This window comes from Eleginops maclovinus, chromosome 1 (assembly GCF_036324505.1).
Source record: "Eleginops maclovinus isolate JMC-PN-2008 ecotype Puerto Natales chromosome 1, JC_Emac_rtc_rv5, whole genome shotgun sequence".
Taxonomy (NCBI): domain Eukaryota; kingdom Metazoa; phylum Chordata; class Actinopteri; order Perciformes; family Eleginopidae; genus Eleginops; species Eleginops maclovinus.
In genome coordinates this window covers 6,018,396-6,045,655 of record NC_086349.1, presented here as the reverse complement: position 1 = coordinate 6,045,655, position 27,260 = coordinate 6,018,396, and the positions used below count along the sequence as shown (strand labels likewise).

General features: G+C 39.6%; 1 protein-coding gene across 2 annotated transcripts; it reads left to right on the top strand.

Moving 5' to 3' along the window:
- Nucleotides 1–10,802: 10,802 nt before the first annotated feature.
- Nucleotides 10,803–26,885, top strand: si:ch211-236h17.3 (carbohydrate sulfotransferase 11). Of its 2 annotated transcripts, none has more exons than XM_063883577.1 (4): nt 10,803–11,341; nt 20,236–20,312; nt 21,801–21,962; nt 22,550–26,885. In XM_063883577.1, exons 1-4 carry the CDS (start codon nt 11,248–11,250, stop codon nt 23,228–23,230), a joined length of 1,014 nt encoding a protein of 337 aa, XP_063739647.1. In that variant the 5' UTR covers nt 10,803–11,247; the 3' UTR covers nt 23,231–26,885. The 2 variants fall into 2 exon arrangements, with proteins under 2 accessions (XP_063739647.1, XP_063739638.1); XM_063883568.1 differs by having other exon boundaries at nt 21,798–21,962.
- Nucleotides 26,886–27,260: the final 375 nt, after the last annotated feature.

Below are 27,260 nucleotides of genomic sequence, written 5' to 3'. Positions count from 1 at the left end.
CAGCTGGATTGAAACTGAAGCTAAAGCTTTATGGACCAATTGCAGAAGCATTCCACAGCCATGAGCTCCCCGAACATTTGGAAACGTAGGAGCTCTACAATAATTTGCTCTGTCAGGGTACATAATGGCCCAGTCACCAAGCATGCCTCGCTGCAGCGTTATACCTCATTTTGGACGCACGAAAACCATATGCAGAAGAAATCACTGGCCTTGCTGCGTATTATAATCTCCCCACACCCCATTAGATCAATTTAATGACAAGCCCCGCATCCTGCCATTGATGTGGCATGATAGAAAGTACCAGGACATGCTGAGGCTTGGGTTCTCATTAAAGCCGTGTGCCAAACCATTAGTTAAGATGCAGCATGTGGAAGTACTCAGGCTGCGATAAGGCCACTCCCCTGTGAAGACCACCTAATCGTTCCTGCAGAACAACAATTACTGCAAAAGAGATAATCAAAGCTGTGGGGTAGCACAGATTTACTCGATGTGACATCTGTGCCCTTTGATGTGTGCCTCTGTTTTATCAGGCGAAGCAGCACATGGGGTAAAACTATTGATCACAATGGACTTTTGTCCATTTTACTCTTTACAATGGCATCATAACATTCCTTAAGGCAACATCATTAGGAATTGGTACAGTTTGAAATGCACTTATAAACAGCTGTTGTTAATATGGACAGCTGCACATTTGTTATGATTACACAACTAACTCAATTAGGGAGATAAGTACTTTTCTAACACAGCCAAACACCAAGCACATGCAACAACACCAGACATGGTAAACCGGATAATAGTAATTACTACTTTAACAGCAACAAGGCCAGTTGTCTTGCAGCTTTTTATTTTGAAAACACCAACATTGACTGATATCCAGGGGCCTCTTGCTCAGTCACTCTCCTTTTACTTTCTTAACTTCTTTTGTCAACTTCCTTGTCTACACCGCTGCCATAATGTCCGTAGAGGCCGCCAAACCCTATTCCATTTCCCGCTTGCCTTCTAGTCTAGTCTGAGCTGAACTGAGCTGAGCTGACAGCTATCTAGCTGAAAGCAACCGTAGTTAGCAGCAGTTAGCAATTAGCCGTACTGTAGCAACAAATAAAGATTTCTCTCCATCAGGAAAACTCTGGAAATGACAGAGTCCAGGCAAAACAGTTGGAGGATATAAGGTGTAAAACCAAAACACATATCCTCAATAAAATATGATCCAATTTCACACAGTTTTACTTCTGTGAGATCGTACAATTCTATCACTGAAGTTATGTACTGCAAGAAAAATTATTTAGGACATAGATTTGGACTGACATCATTCTCCCTGTTACAAGTCATTGATGCCATTTTGATTTTTAAGCTGTTTATTTGAAGTAAATAGTCAGACAATATTGCTATAGGTTCTAGTTTCTTTTGTCAAAGTATTATAAAACCTTAAAGACAAACAACTCGAGTTTTTAAAGGTGTATTTCTCAATAACAAATTCCATTAAACACCAAAACCTCCCATTAGTAGAAACACATACCAATAGGTGACATGCTTCTAAATTGCTATTGAATACAACAATGTAATACATTTTGAATCACCCCCAACAAATCCAACACATACTAAGCTATAGTGTAGAGTTTAATAAAGTTTATTTATTTTTTTACAACATTGAAGTTGACATCGTCGTAGAATCCAATCCTGCGTGGGATTGAATTAAATAGCTGATGAAAGCTACTGGCTGGTATTTGTTGGTGAAAGGAAAAAAATAATTAAACCAGCCTTATTCCTATTTGTTAGAGCCAGACCTATGTTCTGAAAGGTTTGTAAATGTTGTCCTTTTCTTTTCTGTTAATCAGTACAGACTTTTGCAGAATCTGGCATTAAACAGTCATTGATACTTATCCTGTCAACTCGCAGTATTTTAAAAGCATAAAACAGATTTTCCATGACCAGAAATATATTCTACTACCACTTTGGTATATTAGTGTTTTCAGTTTGCCCACCAAGAGTCTGCTTTATGTTAGAGGTGTTCCTATGTCTGCCTTTACTGTATTGTTTTGATGTCAGCTGCATTTTTGGAGAAAAAGTGTTATTAGATTCATCTTGCATCATAGTTGTCTGCAGCAGGAACGTAAGCCTGTAAATTGTTGAGGTCATATTTGGCAGATGCTAATGTCCTGGTTTAAGAGCGCTGTTAAAAGCCAAATGCTGTGCCATTCTGCGAAAGTGGATTTATTTTATCTTTGTTAATGTTTATTTAGGTGCGGCAGAAGCGTTGGTTCTGTAGAGTCGGAAAATTAAATCATAATATGCATGACTGTAATAGTTTATATACTTAAAGCCTTTTTAGTACCATACAAATCTTGAAGTCTTATATTTAGTACAAGTTAATTTCAACTTTGATGTGCAGCACAAATAAAACATATTATATATGTATAGCCAAGGAAAATGAAGAATTCCAGGGCAAACTTCAAAGATTATTTATAGCCAGGAATGTCTTTAATTTTTAAACTTTTTTTTCTTTTATCCTGCACCTGTGATTGACAATAAAGTCATTTTCTGGACAATATGTAGTGATGGAGTTATAGTGCACAAAGAAATGGAAACTGAGCAAATGCATATTATTCGGGGGAATTCTATCAAACAAATAGCCCTCTATATTACTCTTTATCCTTTAGGGAACTACCAGTCTGTATTTTTGATGAGCGCTGCTGTATAAAATGACCTAGCTGACATACGCAGATTCCAATCATATTCTTCTGTTTATGCATTTTAACTGGGCCCTATTTTGCAAATGTTTAAGTTCATATTTGTATTTTGTGCCTCTACTGTGACATGTCTCCATGCTTTAATGTTCAAAAGCTCTTTATTGTTCTCATACTGCCTGTGCTGCAGCACCTCTTTTCACCCTCTGTCTGAAACCAGAGCCCAGTCTGCTCTGATTGGTTAGCTGGCCGGATGTGTCGGAAATGTCCCGTCCCAAAGCAAATCCCGTACAATTTTTTAGAGCCCTATCAAATAAAAGCACAAATGTTACATACAGTAGTGACGTCTTTATGCTATGGAAGTAAATAAAGGAGTCCAATGGAGGCGTTGCAGGCAAGGGGGGAGTGTGTGGGAGAGAAATTCCCTCTTGATGGAACTTTGTGATTTTAGCCTTTGCAGATCATTTACATGCACACACACGTACAGTATATAACACACCACAGGAAAGGGAAAACCTAAAAAGGCATAGTAGGGGCCCTTTAAACTTCCATTGTGTGTTCCTGTTGTCTTTTAAAGTGTTGTAAGTAAACAAATCATCTGTCTCCAGAGAACCACTGCCAAAATCTAAAAAATTGCATATGAAGAAATCATTCAGGAAGCTGACAAGTCAAGGGCGGAGTTGGTTTGTATTTACAGCTCACAGCAATCCCAAGATAGTAATTCCATAGATTGTTGTTGATATTCAGTATTGACATGCAAAAATACTATTTTGGCATTTTGAAAGGCCAGTAAAAGCATCCATAACATTTTAACGCCAACATTGATTTATGTTTCAAGAGAGTGTGTGCTGGATTTTGCCTCCTTAGTCAGATTTTCTTCACAGTCTATCTTTCAAACTTGTTTTGCCCTGTTGCTCTTTTTCATATCAACTTGCTACACTATATATTCTTGATAACAGGGTCTATTGGCACCCAAATGCCATATTTTAAATCAACACTAAAGGCCAAGCTGTAGGGGGAATGAAGAAGAGTACTAGCAGCATAGAGCAGACTGCTATGAACGGTTTATTAATGGTGTGCAATGCTAAAGAAGAACTGGTTGGTTAACTTGGTTTTGGATTTGTCCATTTGCTGTCATCCATTCATCCATTACTAAGCTTTGATTAATGTAAGATTTTTAATACAAGGTTAATTCCAGACTCACAATAAGACAGACCGCTGAAAACAGTTGACAGGCCCTGATGGCATTCAATGTCAGCACTGCCAGCCCGGCCAAGTCAACCAATCCATCTCCCAGGATTTACTCAACTTTAAATACCAACTACTACCACATTAAAGTCGGGTTAAGAATAATCATCTAAACAGATGTTGCCTTGGTAGAAGGAAACAACGATACATTTACAGTAAATGACGGGTTTATCGTACTAACCCTAACTTACTATGTTTTCTGCACTGGACTTCAGTTCACAAAACTTTGAAACTTTTTCCCCTCAAATAATACTGCTGTGTGTATTGCAAACGTGTAGTCCAACCCTTAGAAGTGCGTTGTGCTGCTTGTTGTATACATTGCTTCTTTGCCGCATTGTGTCAGTGTGGGAAACTAAATGTTTAGACTGTTGTGTTTGACCCAGTGCCCTGGTTACTGTGCCCGGAATGCTGAACCTTTTTGACTGATGTCCTCGTAAAAAATGTCAAACCTAGTTCGGACACTAAAGTTTGCAGGACGATTTTTGGTGCATTTGGCCAAATATAATGTATCATCAACAAGCAACACACCATTTCTAATCAGACGAATGAATGGACTTCTTTAAATACATTTAAATGTATGTCCTTTGATCAATTGGTAATTAGTTTGAAGGAATGAACACAACTTTGGTTATAAAAAGTACTGCAGAACGACGATTCCTTGAGGATAATCAGCGAGTCGTTTGTAAAAAGAAATCAAAACAAAAAGTTCTGGGATTCTTTAGGTATTTCAAGTTGACCAAACTTTTTTTTCCAATACCAGGAAAGGTTAATGTCACCACACCATCACACAAAATGTGTTTCAACTTTTTTCTGTCGAGGAAACAAGCTCGTTATTTTTAAATGGAAAAATGCAGAATTAAAAGGGACTAGTGGACATTTAAAATGACAAATTGGATAGTTAAGGCTGTCTTGCTTTATTAGACTCAATAAACCTTCATGAGTCACTTCCTGCATTTAATTAGGGACATTTGCTTCTGCCTCCTTCACACATATAGTTTTACACATGTTCACATTAAATAGGCCGTCAGTCTGTCATAAATACTAAACCAAGCCACTTTCCCAACAGATCATGGAAACATGCATATTCTCAGGTTCTTCAAAGGACAATAAACAACATGACCATTCTGAATTTTCACTTCAACCTCAGTAGTGATTGCAGTCTAGAAATTGATGTTTGCCCCTAACTGTAGGGGCCACAAATGGTCACTAAATGGTTTAATGACCATGAAAACAAAAACAGCTTTAGGGAGCGTCTGGTGTGCCTTGTGAAGAACGGTATTTTCCAGCGTCATCAGCAAAACATCAGATGAGATCATGGTTTGTGAAGGAGACACACTTGAAGGTGTTTTGGCATCTTTTAAAAGTTCAACACCCTATAAAGACGTATTGCTCGTCAGATTTATTTTGGCACTTATCTGAAGTTATAAACCAAAGTTAATGAAGCTTTTTAGAGACAGTCCCTTAGCAACAGTGTGCAGGCTGCTGTTTGCTTAATATCTTCTTTCGCAACATTTAACATGTTCTGTTACTGCCATAATAGCAGAAAGGTAATTAGCGAGTGCACACACACAGTGATTCAAGCTTTCCATGGTGCAAGTAATAGCTTAATAAAAACTTTTTCACAGTCCAATAATCCCCTAAAGAGCCTCATCAGATTGAACACAGAGGGGGGAAAAGAGATCAAATGTCACAGCAGTCATATAGCTAATGCACGGATTCCGAACCCAGGAGTCATGGCCAGTCGGTTCTGCAAAAGGATGTTTATTTTTCAGATAGTCATCTAACCTTTGGTACTATTTTACAAAGTGCTAGTGCAGCGTTTCACATCTTTAGGCCTCTGAGTTATACATATCAAGTAATCTGAGAAGTGAATCAGATTGTTACTGACTTCATCAGATCGGGTATCGGCCAGTTGGGACCAGTTCACCTTAAATACGTTCTCTTTCTGAACGTTGTCTGTATTTCTCTGTTCATTTGCTGCAGTGAACTTGTCTTAATATGAGGAGGAACTTTGGCAATATATTTGGTTGGAAAATCGTGCTGGTGATATTCACTTCTTGCACCGTCATTTGAAATAATTTTGTGGAAGAAGAATAAACAAAGTGCAATAGTGGAGATGACTAAAAACTAGGACTCATTTTAGGTCTTTTATCATAAATGACAATGAAGTCTGAAGTTAAGTTAAATGAAGAGACTGAAGTTAACAAAACACCAAAAGAGAGAAGTTGCATTTAGTCGCTTTTGTTTTGTGAGGGGAAAAGAGAAAAGGAACATCCACACACAGGGAAATAGGTAACATAAAGAGCAGGAAAAGCATATCATGTTGCTGAATGATGAATTGTAACCCTCGCTCCTGTGGACCTAATCACTGCTCTTCACAGCCTTTTCACAAAAGTAATCTTAAATGAAGTGTTTACTTAGATATATTACGCGTATGTTGAATGAAATACTGTCTGTCCTAAGGTCAGAATACAGTATAGACGCATTTTGAAAAAAATTCAAATTGTATAAACGGAGACCCCTGTTATGACATTGATACTATACTCAATATTGGCAGATGCACAGCTTGGTTAACAAAAAAAGGTACATTGCAAGAAAAATAGCTATATTGAACTGCTTCAGAAAAATGTTTAACATAAAAGATGATTGGGAACCAATAAGCTTGAGAATGCTCTTAGTACGAAGGCCAGCTCTTGTGAAGAGTCCTTCACAAAGTGGAAGTGTCATCATTTGAATAGGCAACATGTTATACTTGCAATTAAAAACCCATTCATGTATGATTATGTTTCTTTTAAACATAGACCTGCTATATACCGACATGGTTGTGGAGGTTTTTGGTAGGATTTTACCCTAAATAAACCGATTTAAGTACAGGCATGCAGATGACATACAACAAAGTCTCTGGTTGTTTGAAACCCGGGTCATACATGTGCAGCAGAGCTCCCATACATGTAACATGTTTACATTGTCATCTTATGGTTGCATTGAAGTCGCCTTGATGAGTGGGTTCCCTTTTACAGGCGCTTACTCATTATGCAGCGAAAATTAAAGTAAAAGCATGCCATGAGGTTTTTGTGGGACTTTTTTCTTGTTCACACTTTAGGTCCGGGGGTTGAAGGATTAATTGAGGGAGGGTCATTTTCAGTTGCTGTTTTTATAACATACAAGACACTGGAGATGTGATTAAAGGTCATAGAAAAACCTGATTTGGACTTGCTTTGTAAGCTTTAAAATAAATCATATTCCTGTATGTTCATAGAGAAGTATGGTCAGCAGACAGGACAGTATCATGACAAATTGTTTGCTTTTTTAGCCAATATGACCTCATTCATTTGTTTGACATGATTGTCTACAATCTGATGTTAGACAGTTGGTGCATTACAGGTTGGCATTGCATGCTTATGATTTACTAGTTTAAGACTTTAAAAACTGGCTTGAGCTAATTTTGGGGGGAAATATCTCTTTATGTCAGCATATTTTAGCACCCTATTATTGTGTTTAAGTTTTACAGGGGATGTCTCCACACTAGTCTCGGCCCATCCCCGTACCACAAACAGAAAACCATATGAGATCAAAGGATGGTAATGAAGCTAACCGCTAACTGCAGGTCTTAACAGCACATGTTAGAAGGAAAGCGGCATACGTTTACTTTCATGAAATTTCATCAGGCACAAACTAAATATATTTAAAGGACTGTGATTCCAGCTTGGATAAATGTACTTTCAATCAGGGCTTGTCAAAACTAAATATTTTCAGATGAATATATATTTATCATATCAACACTGCAAAAAATGAGTAATGATTAGCATGCTCGTACATTTGTACACAATAATTGCAAGCCAAGAACACTTTGTGCCTTTTCTGGACACCCATTATAGTTTTTAACATGTTCTCCATTTATGTTTGGCAGATTGCTATCCTCTAAAAGGGTATGCTGCAGAAGAGTGGCAGATTACAGGCACTTTTTTAGACACTTATGGTAGCGTACACAACAGCAGTTGTTGTAAAAAGGTTTTTTTTCTGTCTTGTCTCCCTTTGGAAACCGAAAATAGATCTTGCTAGCCTAAATCCTAATAGCCTGCCAACATCAATACACTCTTGTTTCTTTATCATTCCAAAGGATTCATGTGAATTGCTCTTTTTCACAGCACTGGTGACAGTTCATCAAGTTTCTCAACATAAATATTGGAGGCAAAGCTCTAGCAGCTCTCTTTGGAGTTGAAAATTTGCCTTGCAACACCTTAAAAAACTTTTTATTTTGCCAACTTACACACATGTCGAAAAATGCAAGTTTTTAGTTGGTCTTTAGTTCAAGATTCCCCCTTTATGCTAAGCTATGCTAATCAACTCCCTGGTCCAGCTTGATATTTGTATCCATGTTTGTGTTGTTTTTTTAAGGGAAAGACAAAACTGCTAAAAATACTATTCATTTAAATGACATGGGTTTAATTCATATCATTTACAACCAGTCTGTAATCAGCAGTGGTTCAGACATATGATATGATACAATGATATGAAGCACACACTATATATGTACACTCAAAATGTTAAACTTTCAGAACTTAATCAATAAGGATAAAGATGCTAACAGCACAGTTAGCATTTATAGAATCCAGCAAACTGACAACATGGTGAAACCCATAGAAAAAATATTTAGCTGACTACAAAACATTTTTGATGCCAGAGATTATAACACCAAAGTGAAAAGACCCCATGATTTATTTCCTTCTGCAATGTCAAAAGACATGTAGGTAGTGCAAAAAGAATGTTACATCCCCTGTTTCTAAGCAGAAGCTATTGCCCGCAGTACTAGTCCTTGGACTAACAATGCTCCTCCACCTTACCAGTTTATGTTGAACTGTTAGTCACAAGTAAGGAGTATGTCGGGACCCTGTGGGTGGTCAGTAAACATCTGCCGGTGAGAGTTGTGTGGTAAGAGCTAACATTGGCCCAAGCAGCCACATAATTTACCAAGTCATCCCGAACCAAGCCTCTCTCATTCTCACATCTAAGTGTCTCCAAGAGATCCAGGAGGCGTTACAAGGTAAGGTATAATGATGGGCATGTGTGTAATGACAGCATTTGTGGATATAACAGCACTCAGTGGCTAAGTTAATGCCATGTATTCAGATTTTGATTTGGTTCAATCCGTAATCAGCACTATGCTGCTAGGACCATTTTTAAACGAAGCACATTTCATCACACTGTCATGTCTTTGCTCATTGGTTTATTATTCTGTCTGAGGAAAATACCTCAACAGGGAAGCTTTAAATTAAAATCAATCATCCTCAGCGATCACAAGCTGACACTGTTTATATTATAACATTTCCCATTTCCATCTTCTATAACTGCTATGTGGGTCTAACTGCATATTTCTCCAACATTATTTACCAAATACACATTTAATATACATACAGCTGTTGGGAAATGTGCATGTAATGGTGAACACATTCAACATTTAGCATGCAAGAGTCAAAGCAATAACAATGTTTATGTTTTTAGCACTGTTATTTTTTAGGTGAAGCATGTTGAGTCTATATCTGTTAGACATATGCTGTATGCCGTAAATAAAACCATGACATGATGTAATGCCCTGAGCATATGGCATTTGGTGTTACAAAGAAATGTGTGGACAGCCTACAGATGATTTTGTAAGGATAAGCAACAAGGATAGACAAACTAAAAAATCCAATACTCATATAGATTTTACATTATTGGACTATTTCTTTCTTAATTGTGCTGTCAGTCGTCTGTTGTTTTTGAAATATTTGTCTTTATCCTTCAGTAGTAATGTGCAACCATTCATCAAATATGTACCCCTGTAGCAATGAGATGTGATTGAATGCTGTGCATTGAAACTTCAATGCTGCATTAACTTCTCTGAGAGCTCCCATGTGGAGAAATGTGGTCTTCAGATGGAGATTCTAGGGGGAATTTACAATTTATCTACAAAGTGGAATTTGATAATGTCTAAACGGTGATGTGTCAGAATTTAGAATTGTTTTAAAGTCCCAAAACGTCTGTTGAGAAAAATGCAGTTTAGTCTTTCATATGTTACACATGAAATTAACAAATGTATGCCATGTTAAATGTACATAATAAACAGCATAGATTGAGTGATACATTGATGGATGCCTAGGTATGTGGTTTTTGTGAGTAGGCCTATTTACTTATACCACATGATGTAGCACAAATCAAGAAAAAACTTGGTCAGTACTGATGACAAATTAACTTTCTAACATTGACAAAACAGAAGTTCAACACTATTCTCTGTAGCTTTTAGGTTTGCATCAAAAAGAAGAAAAAAAACTAGCGATATGAGTTACCAGCTGGTAAACTAAGTATACAAACTGTGTGAGTTTTCTTTGTTTATTTTCTGTCTATTTTGTTAAATGGTGATTTATGTCTGAGAGTTTTATGTGGCTGCAGTTTATTTTTCATGTTTTTGTCATCTATTTATTTATAAAATGACTTACTGCCACCGTAATTTAGTTGTCAGTTTTTGCATGATATAGGACATGCTGTACTCAGTCAATGTTGAAATCTTTGAGCGACTTTAATGCTGCCTTCAAGTACTCCACGTAAGTCAAAATTCTGATACCTATAGCTATACTGGTTAGCCACAGACTAAAACAGCAGTCATGGTAACTTTAGATAATTAAAATATCCTTTATATGTACATATTGCTTGTAATATACACGTTATACATCAACGACGATAAAAACAGACAGCTGAAAATAAATCACCTGAAAAATACGACTTTTCAGAGGAGCATTAACATTTCCGACCCTCGTCGAAGGCAGCAGGCAATCGGGGAGAGGGCTCGAGAGAGGAGGGGGCGTGACGTCATGGCACGGTGCCCCGTCCATGTTTGGCGAAGAAAAAGTTTGTGTAGTTTCGACAAACTCCGTCCACCACCAACAACTAGGGCTAGGGAGCCGCATACTGAGTCTCCATACCTTTAACTTTTGCTTTAGGGATTGTGATATTAACGTAACAATTCTACATGATTTATCTAAAGTGACATTGGTCATCATTATTAAGTTAGCGTTACAAAAACAAAAAAAAGACCAGCGTGTGCTCCTGGATTTACGTCCCACTCACGTTTGAATGAACGGCTAATTGCTGTGTCGTTCAATAGGTCCAGCAAACGGTACCACTGGATGGACTAGGGTTTTTTTTCTTCGCCCATAATTCATGAGTGAGGTACTTATTCCTCGGGGAGTCGCCCATCCTCCGCCGGGTGGTCTCATGTGAAACGTTTCGAGGCAGCGACGAGGGGTTGGGGGCTCCGCTAGCAGAGCCCGGCTTCAGGATGAGGATACCCAGAGGAGGACGCCTGTTCCTGGCGACGTGCCTCGGTTCGCTTTTCGTTCTCGTGCTTTACTTTCAGAGCATCACCAAGCCAGGTAAGACCCCACATACACTCCGCTACCTGACCGAAATAACCACACTAACCGTATGATTATTCGGCTGAAATGTCGTTATTAATAGAATAAGTTGCTATACGAACATATAAGAATCACACAGCTACATACTAACAAAGATGAAGTAAGGGGGTTATTGCGTTGATACTGAATGCACTTTTAACGCGTCATTCAGGCTTTAAATAAGTGCTCTAATAATAATGTGAAAAGCATTACAGGTACACCTGTATGTGTTAAGCTACTGTGTGATACGGCATGTGTACGGACAGAATGAAATGAAATGAAGAATGAATAAGCTCACTGTGAACGGTGTGATGTTGTGATAGCCCCCCTCTTAGCGACCCCCTGCATTCCTGTGCATTAACCCTCCTCTCTCTTCTTACCTCTCCTCTCCCTTTGTTCCCTGGGCTCAGCCCCTTCTAAACATCGGAAAAGCAGATTCCCCCCCTTTCCTCTCAGGGGACTGCAGACACCCAGGAGTAGTAGCAAAAGGGAGAGAGATGATTGATTAGCAATGTGGATAGTATGGAGTAGAGAAGGAGGAAGGTAAAGGTGCACAGAGGAGAAACCAATATCCATTATTTGGTGATATTGTAGAGCAAGGTTATACTATTTTCACAGCTTCACATCCATAATTTCCCCTTGATTGTTTCCAACACACATCACATGAGCCAACGGTTTACACCACTTCAATAAATCATTTTTTATCACCCACCACACATGGAACAATGCTGTCATTCACACAAGCTGCATGTAGCTGAAAACCCACAAGCAACACGTTTTAGCACTCCCGTTTAACCCCCTGCCCCAGCTTGGTGTATGTTTCTCTTATAGCTTGTGACCTGTTCAGGCTTGTCTGCTTTACAGTAGACATTTGAGCCACATGAAAAGCATTTTGGAGCTCCACTTGCGAGGACTAATTCACAGGATGTCAACAAAGCACAGGGCTTCCTTAATTACTGTGTATCTAAGTTGAAGCCAACGCCACATGTCTTGTTTAGTTCTGCATTATCCCTTTAATTTCTCACTTCCTACCCTGTCTAAATCTGACTGGAGCACAGTAAAGTAAATCATGGCATAAGGAACCAGCCAGTAGTCCTTTAATCGAATAATGTGTTGCAAGATGTGTCTTTACTTTGAATAATCATACAGCCAATAAAGGAAAGGTGGGTGGGATTTTTTTCTGGTTGAGATACCCTTCTTCTTTAAGTCTTTAAGGTTAGTCGTGATGTGTTCTTGTGTATATCCAGATCATTTTTCTGTCAAAAGTTCTGGGATACATTTTTATCTGGTATAGCAATAAAATAGTGTGATGAATGTACAACTATCTGTGAGACACGACAACACCTCATAATCCCAATTCACGGGAATATCTTGAGTATGACGTGATGTCACAACCACAGACTGTATGATAATTTGTCAAAAGTCCTTTTCCCTTAACACTGCAAATTTTAAATGCATTTTCAGTGTGGTTAGTAGGTTTGATGGATTTTCAACCAACACCCAGATTATGGAGGTAATGTCGCCTTCATTTTGGATGGAACTGACAAAACAGTGCTAATTGAATAAGCTTAACTCTGAGGTAGGCGTTATACTTGTGGTACTGCTGTGACTGTTCCAGTCTACAAAATGATGATATGCAGTCACTTGTGAAGGTCACATATGAGAAAAGTCTCCTCAGCCTCCTCTGAGCTGATTTTACTCATTTAATGTCTTTCATGCAACCATCATTCAAAGGAACAGTTCACCCCCAACATCCTGGATGAATTATTGTTCCTTCTATCTGCTATTAATCAGTATTGACTGGGTTCAGTTGTGAGTTGCTCAGTGTTAGAAATATTGTCTATAAAGATGTCTTTAAATATAATGGAACTACATGGTGTTTGCCCTGTTGTGTGGCAACTTAAAACAAGGACAAACTTAAAATACTCAAAAGCAATTTCCAAAAATCATTATCCAGTTACTCGAGATAATAAACAGACTTTGTTATGAGATGTTTTATTCAGAAACAGTTTTCTTCCAAGTCTGCAACTCACAGCAAAACAATACAGATTGATAGAAAGCACTAATTGGAAAAGTATAAACACAGGCTTTTCTAGGAATCATTTTAAAGTTCATGTTTCAAGTCCATTCTTCAAAGCCAAATCTCGTAATTAAGCCTACTGTTTAATGCCGGAGAGGAAGCACAGTCCATATTATGGTTGTGCTTCTATTGTCTGACTTCCTGGGCCAACACCCTGGGGTTTGGCCCTCAGGAAAACATGACTCCTATCCAATAGGCTATTATAATCTCATTAGGTAAGTCATGTCAGATCTGCTGCTCTGTTAACTGTTCATTTACTGAGGAATTTGAGTTGGTTTACATTCAGAAATGACACCCCTTTTTTTAAAGCATAGACCATTTAATGATATGTAGTCTAAAGCAAGGTTTCATTTTTCTGTGGCAGTTACAGCCTGCAGGTAGGGTGACCAGATGTCCCGCTTTGTGTGAGACTGCACAGCATTTGTATCATTTGTCCCACACATTTAGCCGATATTCCGCATTTAATTGACAGTTGTCCATTTAAAACGTGGCTTTTTAAAAAAAATGAAGAAACCATTTGGCTGCCATACATGCAGAGATAACGATTTAAGGAAAAAAAAGAGTGGTCTCTGAATTTTCCGGAGCTGTATCTGATGGTTTCTTAGTCCTATATCATAGTAAACAGCAAAAACACATTTGAATCCTTCGCCTTGGACTTGTAGAGTTTTGTTTGAGATGATGTATGATGAAATTCAGGCTGTATCATTGTCATGTATCACCCAGTTAACATCTCAACAGAATCAGATCATGCATTTAGTTAAAGTCATGCATGCAGTTTGTTGCTGTGCTCGATGCTGCAGGTTTCAGGCATAGTTGTATCTAATGGGCAAGAGAAATTCATCCCTATAATCACTGCCGCTCGATCCAAACTAGGGCCCACAAACATTGGACTTTGGGATATTTCTGTTTTGGGAAAGGGGAACATTATCTCCTTTGTCCCTGTTAAGATGTTTTAAATGTCCTCTTGCATGTTGGCAAATGAAAGGTTTGACTGAGTACTTCCAGCAACGTGCTCCCATCACTACTTAATTGTCAGATTTCCCCAAAAAAATCCTCCCTCAAGCCAGTGTGACACTTTGAAGGGAAAAGCCTCTGGGATGTTCTATTTTCAGTCGTCCTCTCTTATTAAATACATCATAATTTCAACGAAAATAGACATGAAAACCCAGTTTCTATTTCCTCTCAGTCGGCCTTTTATGTGGCTGCATTGACTCAGCAGCTGCGTGACGTTTGAGGGTAAATGTTACGATGCCAAGAATCTTACCTCAGCGTGAAAGGGTGGTGCGCAGTGTGCACTTGTAAAAGGTGGGGTGACCTTGTCAGCATTTACTAGGAAAGTGAAATCCACACTTTGTGCTAACTGTGCTCATTTGAAAGCGGTGACACAGGAAACCATTTTTCTATCCTAATCCAGATCATCAAAACGATTTCTTTTACGAGGATAACATAAATAGCACCATTTGAATAAAGCCAATCTGCATTTATTTATCCTTGTCTTGAGATGGTATGAAATCTCATGGCTGCTTGTTATGTTTTGTTTGCATTATGGCTTTGAGCTAACATCAGAACCAGGACTTGGACTCTTGGTAGAATCATCATTCCTGAACCACACACATATTCTCTGTTGGTGTTTGCTCTACATTCACCCTCTCCAACTTTCCCACTCCACTTGCTGGGCAAAGCTTCATGGTTTCACATCCTTGAGGGTGGGAAACCCCTTCTCTCTTTTTCCCAGCCATAGGAGACAATAGTGAAATGATCAAGCTTCTACTCCATGCCATTGTTTGTGTTCTTGACACACACAATGATTAAACCTGAGCGGAATGACAGATCAATAAATAAACTGCCACAGATGGACGACAGGTGTTTGAAGATTGTTTTTGCCACATATCACGGGTGCACATTCTCGTTCACAAAAGCAGTTCTTCTTTGTCTGTCCTGCATGCAGTCAGTGCACCAATTAAAATGATATATTTTACAATCTGTAGACACAGTCATTGTTATCATTGTCCTTGAACAAATGCAATCATGCTCACACATTGAAACAAAGTATAACCCTGTAAGCGCAACTTTAAACAGCATGCAAGTTACTGACAACCATCTGACTTTTTATCAATGCAGCTGTTGTGAAACAAACAAACAAACAAACAAACAAACATATAGAGCCTTTATTATAATGTGACCCCACTACGCCCACAGCTCTTTTGCTCACCACATGCTACACCTGCTGGCTATTTATTCTAAAGACTACTTGTTATCTCTTTCAAGTGTTATATCGTGTACATTGTTAATCCTTCTGGCTGCCATCTTTTTTAATTTTAACTGGGCAATGCTTTGGCTTCGTAAAGGCCTGTCTGATGCTCTCTGTCTGAGGCTGCTGATCTACATTGTTAGCTCTGTGGAAAACCTGTGCCAACTTAGACAGGAAACGGCACCAATTAGCTTTATCTAACATCACAAATCCAGAAAAGCTGGTGCTTACCGGTATTTACTTGCTTTCCATGAGTCAAGTGGAACTCAGTCTGCTCTGATTGGTTAGCTGGCTGGCTCTGTTGAGATTGATCAATCGCTTAGAGATGACTTAGCCTATCACGTACAATGTGTTGGAGCTAGCAAATAGTACCGCTAGTGCTACATACTGATGCCATTATGTAACAGAAGTAACAATGGAGTCCAAAGGAGGGGTTCCAGCAGGGGGGGGGGGGAGAAATTCCCTCTGGACGGAGCTTTGGAATTTTGCCTTTGCAGACCATTTACATGTACACAAACCTATATAACACACTACAGGAAAGGGAAAACCAAAAACAGGGCTTCTTTCAAGGCAGCTTTGAGCTCGACAGAAATAGTGCTTTGATTTATATTATAGTATCAGATGAAACAGAACTTGTATCATATTTAAGTCTACAGCAAGTCTACACACATGATGTACTCGCCTCGTCACTTCATCCCCTTTGGCTCCTCTCATCCTGGCCCCTACATGCATGCTGTATTTATACAGTGGTGAATAACAACCCAAGTGTGTCAAGGCCTCACTTAAATACCTTCATGCCGAATCTGAGTGAACCCATAATCCATCAAACTGAAGTCCTTTCAGCGTTAAGGAGAATTAGAGCGGCCTTCAGGTTTATCCCCGGTCAGTTCTAGCTGTGATATCATACCACGTGTGGAATTAGCTGGTTGGTGTAGTAACTTCATCCTTAAATCTGTTTTGGCAATATTTTAGTTGGAATTGTCTTTATTTGAAGTGTGCCACTTAACATAAAGAGGGCGATGGAGAACTGGAACTGCCTCGCCACAACAAAGCAGATGAGTGGTTGTGTTGTTGGTCTGAGTGTGTAGAGGGTGTGACATTTGAGTTAATCAGCTACAAAACAAAAACAGAAAGTCTGGCGGCTGTGCGATTTCTGATAACCCCGATATCCCTTCCTGTCTTCAGTTGTTTTCATTTTGGCACTTTCAGTTACTCAGTGAATCTGCTTTTTATATGTTCTTTCAGCGTGTGGAAACTTCCATTACGTGGCCCTCATGAAGGCACTCATTTTCAAGTGCAATTAAGTGTAATTTAACCTCCTTTCAAGTAAATATTTACTGTATTGGTACCACAGAATCCTCTTTGCTGTACATCATGATCACAGAGGGGATTAGGGGAGGCTTTTCTTTTTAAGTGGGATTCTTTTCCACCAATAGTAGATGGTGGAGATTTGTTTTGATAAAGAAAATAATATTAACAAAAACGTGCAGGCATTGGGCCACACACAGTGAATGCTTTCTGAATAACCATTTTCCCTCTCTGCCAACTGATGACATAGTGCTGTCTGTTTATAACGCAGCAGTAGAGTTTACAGGGTTAATGGAACCTTGTCTGTCTGTGAATATAACATTAGAAAGTTCAACGGCTGTAAGTGTGTGTGTAGTAACACCGCTGCTGCTCTTCAGTTGAAGAACAGCAATTGTGTCACTTCCCGGGCCTGAGAGGAAGTGGTGGTTTTCTGGTGTATGTGATAGAACACACAAGAAAGAAATAAGATCTGCTTATGATGACCTAAATGTATTTTTCCATGACATACACTGCAATGACTGAGTGCAGGTGAAAGCTTTGATGCATTGTAAAGCACCAGAGAAGCATTCCTGGGTTTAACTACAAAAGATAGCACTGCTGATGAAAGAGAACATCTGAAGTCTGTTTTATTGCTGTGTATAACACGGGTACCTTTTATAGGCTGTTAGAATTCAAGAGAGTAGAAAGACTTTACATCTATTGATAGTCTTTCTTTAAAACTGAGCTCATGGACGCATATGAAACCACGCTCCCCTCAACATGCTTTCACATTCACACCCATGTACACACTCACACACTGAGAGCTTGTGTCCATAATTAAGTTATGCTAACGGCTCTGTGAGGCTGTACTTAGGCTCAGTGGTGCTTTGAGCTAAATGCTAGCATCAGCATGCTAAGATCACAGTGATGATGTTTAGCGGGTTTAATGTTTACCATATGTATATATATATATATATATATATATGTATATATATATATATATATATATATGTATATATATATGTATATATATATATGTATGTATATATGTATATGTGTATATACACACATACATACACAGGCATACACATACTCTCTTTTTTTCATACTGCTCTTTTCACCTACCCTACTGCTTTGAGAGCACATACACATGTGTACTTTATTAAAAGTCACCTATTTTGCAAAATCAACTTTTTCATATCTTTCATACCTAAATGTGTGTTCCCTCTGCGTTAAGAGATTCGGAAAGTTTCTGGAAAAAAGATTCTCTCTCTTCTTGTCCTGATCCATTTATATTGAAACCGGTCTGAAAATGAGCTGATCAGATTTCAGCCACTTTGTGATGTCACAATGTTTTTTTGGGTTCGGTAACACCTGAATCTCCTCCTAGAGCACCATTGTGTTGTTTTAAACCAACAGGGTTTTGCTTTACACTGCAGTCTTTTCTGACCTTGGAACAGCTTATAAAAGTTCCATCATATCGAGGCACTTTTAGTTGACAAACTATCTCCGTAAATACTTTGCCGTTCTGCTCTCTTCCCCTGTGGAGAGATGAGTTGGGATGATAAATGTTTCCTCTCCCTCATGCTGTGTTTATACTTGAAAACTGACAGTAAAGCATTAATATGAGGAGAGTTTCCACAAGTGTCTCTTGACCTATTTCCCAGCTTTCAGAGAAAGCTTCCTGAGTTTGTGGAAAGCTTAGCTGCTTACAATGTGCACTGCAGGGCTGTTGACTGAGAGCTCAGACACCTCTTCCTTTATACTCAGCTCCACCTGGAACTGAGGAGTGTCTGATTTCTGTGCATGATTAGGGTTTTCTGGAAACCTTTTCCTTTCTACTCAACACTAAATAGCATGTATGAATGACATGTGTGTGCCCTGCCTTCAAACACACAACCTACGATTTGAGTTTCACATGTATCCAGCAAAGCTTTCAACATGGTCCAGCAGGACTTAGGTGTCTATCTCTGCGTGATCGGATGATGTGGCACAGATTCGCCCAAAGGAAGTGGAGGATTTTGGTGATTCATGTGAGCTGAGGCAAAGCGGCTGCATCATGACACTTTCAGTCTCACCGCCTGTCTCAGATTCCGTTATACTACGCCCAATGGGCTCATTCATCAGAAGCTGTTCTCTGTTTTCTCACTTCCTCATAATAGCAGGAAGTAGACATGATTTACAGTTTGATTTTAATCCTTTTGTTAGCCATAGTGTCTCAAACTGACAGATGTATAACATTTGGGGGTCATTTCAGAATAAGAGATCAGTGTGATTTGAACTGAGCAAAAAGTAGGAGAGAAGTTGTGTCTCATTCAGGTTTCTATAGCACAGCCCTTTACTGGCATGCTTTCCATTCGATGGAATCCCATTCCCCCCCCTGTCATTCCATAGGTCTTCTTTCAAGTCAATTCCCTCCTGCTAACATTCCATAAAGCACATTCCCATCTCTCTCCACCTCCACCTCCATCTTCATCCCATTCCAGCCTGGTACACCCTATAGATTGTTGAGCCACATGTGTAAAACAAATCACTTTTTTTTTCAAACACTGACTGGCATCAGGCCTGAGTGGGAACAGGAGAGGGGGGAGGGGAGTGGGGGATGGAAGGGGAAGACAGATGTGTTTATAGAGGCTAGAGGAAGAAGGAGAGATGATAACACGGTCTCCGGACAGATATTTAAAACAGTCCTCACACGAGCGGAGCGTCCTGCTGCTCCATCATTACAGATGCAGCCGGGCGTAGTTCTAACCCACAGCCAATCAGGGATGAGTTTCTATCATATTTTGGTTTTGTAACGTTTGAAACAATTGCTTTTGAATGTTCTCCAAATCGTTTTTTGTTTTTATGTTTGTTTTGACTGTGCCCCAAGGTGAATTTGCTGTGCTGATAGATGTCCTGAAGGGTTGCAATAAGTTGGAACAAAGAGAGAGCTGAAGGGGGAGACGTGACTTATATAAGAGTTACAAAGAGAACACACTGTTCCTATGGAATCTGTAAATGAGAGGAGGGAGGATCACGTCATGACAAAGGAGGAGGGTTGGAAACTTGGCTCTGACTGATTGAGTCATTTGAACCTGTGCGCAATGATATGACACATTGTAAAAAAAAGCTAGTGACCAAAAGAAGTGTGTTCAGACTTGAATCAGTGGCACCTTCTTTGTTGTCGTTTACATAAGGCCTGTAAAAAAGTAAGAAATGAACAGGACTGATCGGTTAAGTGAGGTTGTTTTTTTGCTGTCTTTCTGACTGTAGAACCTGGGGTGAAGACAGACAGCAGACCAGGTAAAAGTAGGAGGAGTCCACTGCAGACTCTCTACAATGGAGACCAGGTGAGCACACACACACACACACACACACACACACACACACACACACACACACACACACACACACACACACACACACACACACACACACACACACACACACACACACACACACACACACACACACACACACACACGCACAAATCATACAGTATGTTTGCCAAACGTTTTGCCAGCTCTTTAAAGGTTGAATAATAGAAGCTAATGCCTGTCTAGTGTAGTCTACCACAAGACTAAAATGTCTCTTAATTTCTGTATTCCTTTACAGTTGCATACAAAAATGAATAATCAGATTACTGGTACATTTTAAATAGGATTACAATGTTGCAATACAGTTCAATTGAAAATTAAGAAATGATCAAATACAAATCGATATAATACAGCCAAAGGGGATTTTCCTTTTGGTTTTAATTAAGGCTACTTTCATTTTTCTTTGTTGAAAATATTGATATATTGTTTTATATAAATATACAGCTCCGGAAATTTAAAATTTAGAGACCACTCCAAATGTTTCTTAAATCTTCATCTCTACATGTATGGCAGCCAGTCCAGTGTCTGTTGAATTCCAACACAGAGAAAAAGTGCAATGAATTGAAGTCAAAGAAATAACTATAAATAATAAAACGGGAGAAACTGATAATGCTGAAATGGTCTCTTAATTTTTTCCAGAGCTGTAATATTTAATTGCAGTAGGTGGATACTTGATTTTCTTAAACTAGAGGGGATTAACTAGCACCAGTATGATTTTTGTGAGATGATGACCACCCTGACACCTAAATACCATCTTTTGCATTTATTTGCATCACATTTGATTTTGAGGAACACCAAAGGTAAAGGAAAGTTATCAGGTCACATTGCTTTTAATTTGTGAGGCTCAGATTGGGTTACTGATAAAACATGTTTTAATGTAAATACTAAATGTAACAGAATGCATTCTTAAAGTAACCCTAGTTCCTACTAGCGAGGTATCAGATGACAACACGAAAATAAACCCTTTGTTAAAGGGGTAGTAATGAGCCCACAGAGATCTGAAGCTCCCTAAGGCTTTATGTAGTGTACATTTCAGTTATATGTTCATTTTACCTTACATTCCTGTTTTTATTGTCACTTTCAGTTTTCTACCAGTTTTTATTTTGTAAAACAGCTTTAAAATCCCAAAGTTGATCATTTAGCAGCTGAAGAGCCCGAAACTTCCCTGTAGAAGCACCATAAACAGATCTAAAAAGAGTCAGAAATGCTGCAAATCCATTCTAATGTTCTGCTTTTTGTAGGATATTTAAAGATTATAATAATAATAATAATAATAATCCCCTGAATGTGTGTAGTGATAACCAAACTGTGGTCTCCCTCCTGTAGAGAAACTGGTTCTATGAGTGTCTTTGGGCGCACAACCTCTCTGCATCACATTTAAAAGGTTTTTCTATTTTTGCTTCCTCCTCCTTCAATTCCCCGTTTGGAACCATCCCTCGCCCTGATCCCATCCACAAGCAGCTGGAGCTGCTGGCAGCGCAGAGGTCCCTCCAAGGTCGCAGGGAGCTGCTGGAGCAAGCGTGTCTGAGCCACACCAGGAAGCGCCACGTGCTTTCCCCCGAGGATCTCAAACACCTCATTGTGGATGATAAACACAGTCTCATCTACTGCTACGTACCCAAGGTTGGTGACAATAACATTAAGAAGCGCAGCTGAAACTCTAGGCAGAGGGGGAGAGATGTGAGGCAAGGATATGAGATGAAAGAGACCGCTGCATGTGAAGTTTTCAAAACAAACGCAAGCACATCTTTGTCGTTTAGCATGTGGATTGTTGTCAAAAAGCTCAAACACATTTTAGAATTCATCGTCATTTTTCAGGGTGAATATCCACTCGGCTTAGAAATCATAGATAGGTCTTTATGATTTAAAAACGTGTCACAGAATTTGTTTTTTATTCCCATGGTGCCAAAAATGTCTTGTCAACATTAAAGACTGTGATTTGCATGTTTAGTTGAAACGAGTTGTGATACTATAGTCTGACTGATAGATAGACTGGTGTTTATATTTATTGGTTCTGTACTTGACTTTTTGAGATGCATGGTCCTTGTTCTATAAAGACACAAAGTAAAAGTCAGAGGGATCCAGTGATAGTAAATGTGTACGCTAAAAGCTAATTAATTTCAATAGTTCCAAATAAAAGAATGTAAAAACATGTATGTTTGTGTATTGTGGCCTTAAAGAGAACCCCCCTCTCTTTTTGTCCCCTCCAGGTAGCCTGCACCAACTGGAAGCGCGTCCTCATGGTCCTCACCAGTGACGGCCGCTACACCGACCCCCTCTCCATCCCTGCGAACGAGGCCCACGTGGCGGGGAACCTCCGCACACTCTCCGAGTTCTCCGTCCCAGAGATCAACCGGCGCCTCCGCAGCTACCTCAAGTTCATCTTTGTGCGGGAGCCCTTCGAGCGCCTGGTGTCGGCGTACCGCAACAAGTTCACCCGGAGCTACAACACGGCCTTCCACAAGCGCTACGGAACCAAGATAATCCGCCGGCACCGGCCCGAGCCGGACCCAGAAGAGCTGGAGAAAGGTGATAACGTTTTGTTCCACGAGTTCGTTCAGTACCTCGTGGACCCCCGGACCCAACGGGAGGAACCCTTTAACGAGCACTGGGAGCGGGTGCACTCCCTCTGCCACCCCTGCCTCATCCACTACGACGTGGTGGGGAAGTACGAGACCCTGGAGCCGGACGCCCAGGCTGTTCTCAGTCTTGCCGGAGTGGAGGGAACGCTTCAGTTTCCTACGTCCGGTAAAAGCACCCGGACCGATGGCAGCATGGCCGCACGCTACTTTAAGAACATCAGTCCGTTCTACCAGAAGAAACTGTTCAACCTGTATCGCATGGACTTCCTGCTCTTCAACTACTCCACTCCAGACTACCTCCGGATTTGATGAGGATCAGAGCGTTGACAGAGCTGTGGATGACAACCTTCAGATTTTCAGTTTGTGATCATGTTGCACTTTTTGGTTGCCATCTCTGCCCAGAGTCGTCCATCACAACCTCTGGCTTGTCAGTTAGAACCTCTGGGAAAAAAGACAGCTGTGGAGAATGACTGCGGTTTTCAAAGAGGGGAACTTTTTGTAAATGAAACCAAAAGACAGTTTGCCAAACACCTGTCAGTTGCTTTCTGGTGTGAAAGAGGGTATTGTTCTGATGTTAAGCAGCACAAAGCGCAGATGGGTTGTTCCCAAAGTGTGTTTGAACATTCCAGGTGCCACAAACAAGTCCTTTCTGACGGGGGGGGGCTTTAGGTTCATTTAGAACCCAATATTTATTTTGTATAATTGCGTTTCTCGCCTAGAAATTGCTTCGTGAAACATGTCTTTGACTTTTATTCTTGTCGTCCTTCACATCTGATGTCGGATAAGAGAATTCTGCCCTACCAGCGTCTCCGCGGAGTCCACTACAGTAAACGTTTCCCCGTGGCTCGTTCTTCTGAGAACTAACGAGCCATAAATCAAAGTCACACTTTGGGAGGAGCAGGTTCTCCTCCGGGTGAATGTGCTGACACAGCAGATTCTCTCTCTGGATGGCTTTTATTTATGTATGTTGGTGCATAAAAGTATTTATTATGTGAGGGCCTATGATTTTGTGATTAATGTATTTTATATGAAAGAAGGGATTTCTTTCTGCTTAGAAAGTGACTTGCTGTTTTTGCTTTTGCACATGCCAAACAGAACTCTCCTAGACAATTCTAAAAGCATCATGCTCTTCTCTATGAGGTTCAACCCTGGCTCTGACGCCATTGCCTGGGCTTGTCTTATCTAACATGTGACCAGTGTTGGGTATAGTTACTTTGGAAAGTAGTTAATTAGGTTACAACGTTACTATCAATTAAAAGTTATCAGTTACGTTACAGCGTTACCTATTAATAAAAGTAACGCGTTAGAGTACTCCTGATTACCGAAAATGAAAAGCCGTTTGCAGCGCCTCGCACATGCTGCAGCTTAACTGACGCAGACACACAGCCTACTTTAAATGCACCGAGACGTCCTGACAATGAATAACAGCATCCAACCAAATTAACTCTGCAGGATAACAATAACAAGAAAGACAGTCAGTTATATGCCACACAGCATTTTATTTATTATTTTAAATCACAGAACATGTGATCAAAATTGGTACCCAGCCCAGGTAGCCGATATGATGCAGTTATGAAAGTGCATCAATTTACGTGCGCTTAAGTAAACTGAATCTGAGGTAAACAGGTTGCAGATTCAGATCCATTTATAAATTAACGACCAATCAACGATCTAACAAACATGCCGAATAAAACGAACAATAAAATCGCTCACTGGCACACAGCAGGCACATTACAAATATAGCCTAATAGCTGAACTATGAAAATACTATTCAAGTATCACAGGCCTAAACTCACATACTCTTCAAAGTAGTGATTGAAACGTAGCAAAAGAAGACTTTGGAAACGTTTTTCAACAACACAGAGAGTGCATTTTACCGTTATGTTGTTCTTGTCCTTTACGCTGGTGAATTGAAAATAATGTGCGTACTTCCACGATGAAAACGCTGACCTCTCTGCCATCTTGCCGGGGTTCGAGACACTCACACACACACACACACACACACACACACACACACACACACACACACACACACACACACACACACACACACACACAGAGGTAATGTAGGTCAGCAGCAGGGCACAGACGCATCACAGCGCTGCGCCTCCGCTGACACATCCGCAGGTGGCACAGAACTGTCTGACAAAAAGCAGGCTGCAGTCGGGATTTTAACGGATTACTTAAAAAACTAAGTTACTGATTACCAAACGCACGAAACTAACGCGTTACGTTACTCGTTACTCGATAAAAGTAATTAGAGTACTCCCACAACACTGCATGTGACACACAATCGCTGACTCTATCTCGAAAGTACTTCCGAGTCATTTCCAGAGAAAGTAGCAGTCTACTTAATTCCAGTAAAAGTGTGCTGCTATCCCTCTCTATCACTCCTCTATCACTGTCTGTATTTAGCTGTGGGCAGGTAGGCTGAACAAACAACCACATAGCTGTGGTCGGGGGCCGGGTCCAGCTCAGCTCGGCCCCTGCTCAGAGCTCCCCTTGTTAGCCCGAGCGCAGGCACGTCCAGGGGTTAATCCACCGGCTTCCCCACTGCAGGGCCTTGTTCAGCTGGAGTGACAGCATTTACATTTTGGACATTACAGAGGCTGGTGTAGGAAAATGTTTATTAATGGCTCCGCTGTGAAAAATATCAGTATGCTGCTTCTTTTCATACGGCCTTCAAAGTCTAGAGCGGATGCTAAACTTCAAAGTCGGCGCATGGGGAGTTCGCTGCGTATAGCCGTGTTTTGACAAGACAGAAAAATGCATGGAATTTTAAAAGACGATATCTTTATTAGTGTTTTTTAACGATGTAAAAGGAGTGTAATGCCAAATTGGTGGAAGTCCATAATAATCTATATTGAAACTAAGAGTAAAATCATCTAGATTGTCATGATATTAATTGTAACAGTTGAATCTAGTGCAATATAAAAAAACTATACATTTTTTAAAGCAAGTGAACTTTAAAGTAAATACCATTATTTTTACGTCCCTGTAAATTACTGACCAATTTATTTTCAGGTTAAAGGATTATGTAATTTGGCACTAAATGTTCCTAAAAAGAATGACGTTAATTTATTCAAATCCGGCCAGTAGTTTTCCGTCAACCTCCAGAAAGACAAACAAACAGACAAGCAAAACATATCCTGATTGGCTGAGGTAATAACAGTCTCAGCATTCAGTTTCCATTAACCCTATGATTTAAGCCAAATGATATAATTCCTTTTTTTCAAGAAACCCTCATTTAAATGACAGGAAAGTGTTTAATGTCTTTATCTTCCAAATGTATTTAGTAAAATATTAAAGAATAACATTGGACTGGCCCAGGCATGTCCTCTCTGGAAACATGCTTTTCTTTCGGCCTGCAATGCTTCGAAAAGTGCAATATCGGTGTGTGAGATCTGTAATGTGGTAAACGCTGTGTCCTTATAAGTGTGACTTCCTCTGTCATTGAAGCCTTACGTTTCGTGCAATTCTGCCTATGCCACAATCCATTTCTCTGTTTGCTATGAGTTCAGCCATGGATTACAGGGTTGTCATGTCAATGCTAGCCTCTGTAGCAGTGTGTGATTAAAGCCATAGTTTGCAAGAAGATGTGACTTGCCAAAAACCCAATCACACCCTTCATGTTCTTCTCTTCCACTGTCTGGATGACATGCTGTGCAAAATATAGGTTTGAACTTTTCTTTGTTTTTCTTTCCTGGAAAATACAGATTAGAAATAACCAGTAGGTCGTTCTTTTCAAAGGGTGTGTGTGTATTCATCTCATGCCCGGACGCTGCTGTGAATGAACACAGCTAGTCAAACATCTTTGGTCAGACCTGTCACTTGGTGAGTCATTGTGAAAAAGTCTCCAGTTTACTATGAATGTAATAACTTGATAACTGAAGTGCACTTGCTGATGTTCTGGTTGACTGGCTGGTTACCTTGGAGTTTCTACAAATACAATCCTTAAACAGCAGCTCTGTGTGTGTGGTGTTTTTTTAAACATACTTTACTGACTATTTTATGGAATAATATAACATATCTATTGTTTGGACATACTATTCTAAAAAGATTTTGGGGGAAATACAATCCTATTCAATCAATCCTTTTAATTTAACATCAGTTGTTTTTTGTCATATTTGTATTATACATACCGTGGTTATTCTTTTGTAACATATTTATGAAATTATTTTAAGATGTTTTTCTGACAAACAATACCATGTTGATTTTTGTCTGTTTTTTTACGTACTTTACTATCTCAGTTTTTGTTTTTCTACTCGTGCGAAACCACACTAATTACCACGAAAGTTACGACATCGTTTTTTGTATATGTTTTTGTATATTCTCGACA

What these genes read in the sequence shown, in the direction of transcription:
- si:ch211-236h17.3 (XM_063883568.1), top strand. Translation starts at nt 11,248, where the DNA reads ATGAGGATACCCAGAGGAGGACGCCTGTTCCTGGCGACGTGCCTCGGT. An exon ending in TCAGAGCATCACCAAGCCAG is followed by an intron (nt 11,342 to 20,235) that starts GTAAGACCCCAC and finishes TTCTGACTGTAG; the next exon opens with AACCTGGGGTGAAGACAGAC. An exon ending in TCTACTGCTACGTACCCAAG is followed by an intron (nt 21,963 to 22,549) that starts GTTGGTGACAAT and finishes TGTCCCCTCCAG; the next exon opens with GTAGCCTGCACCAACTGGAA.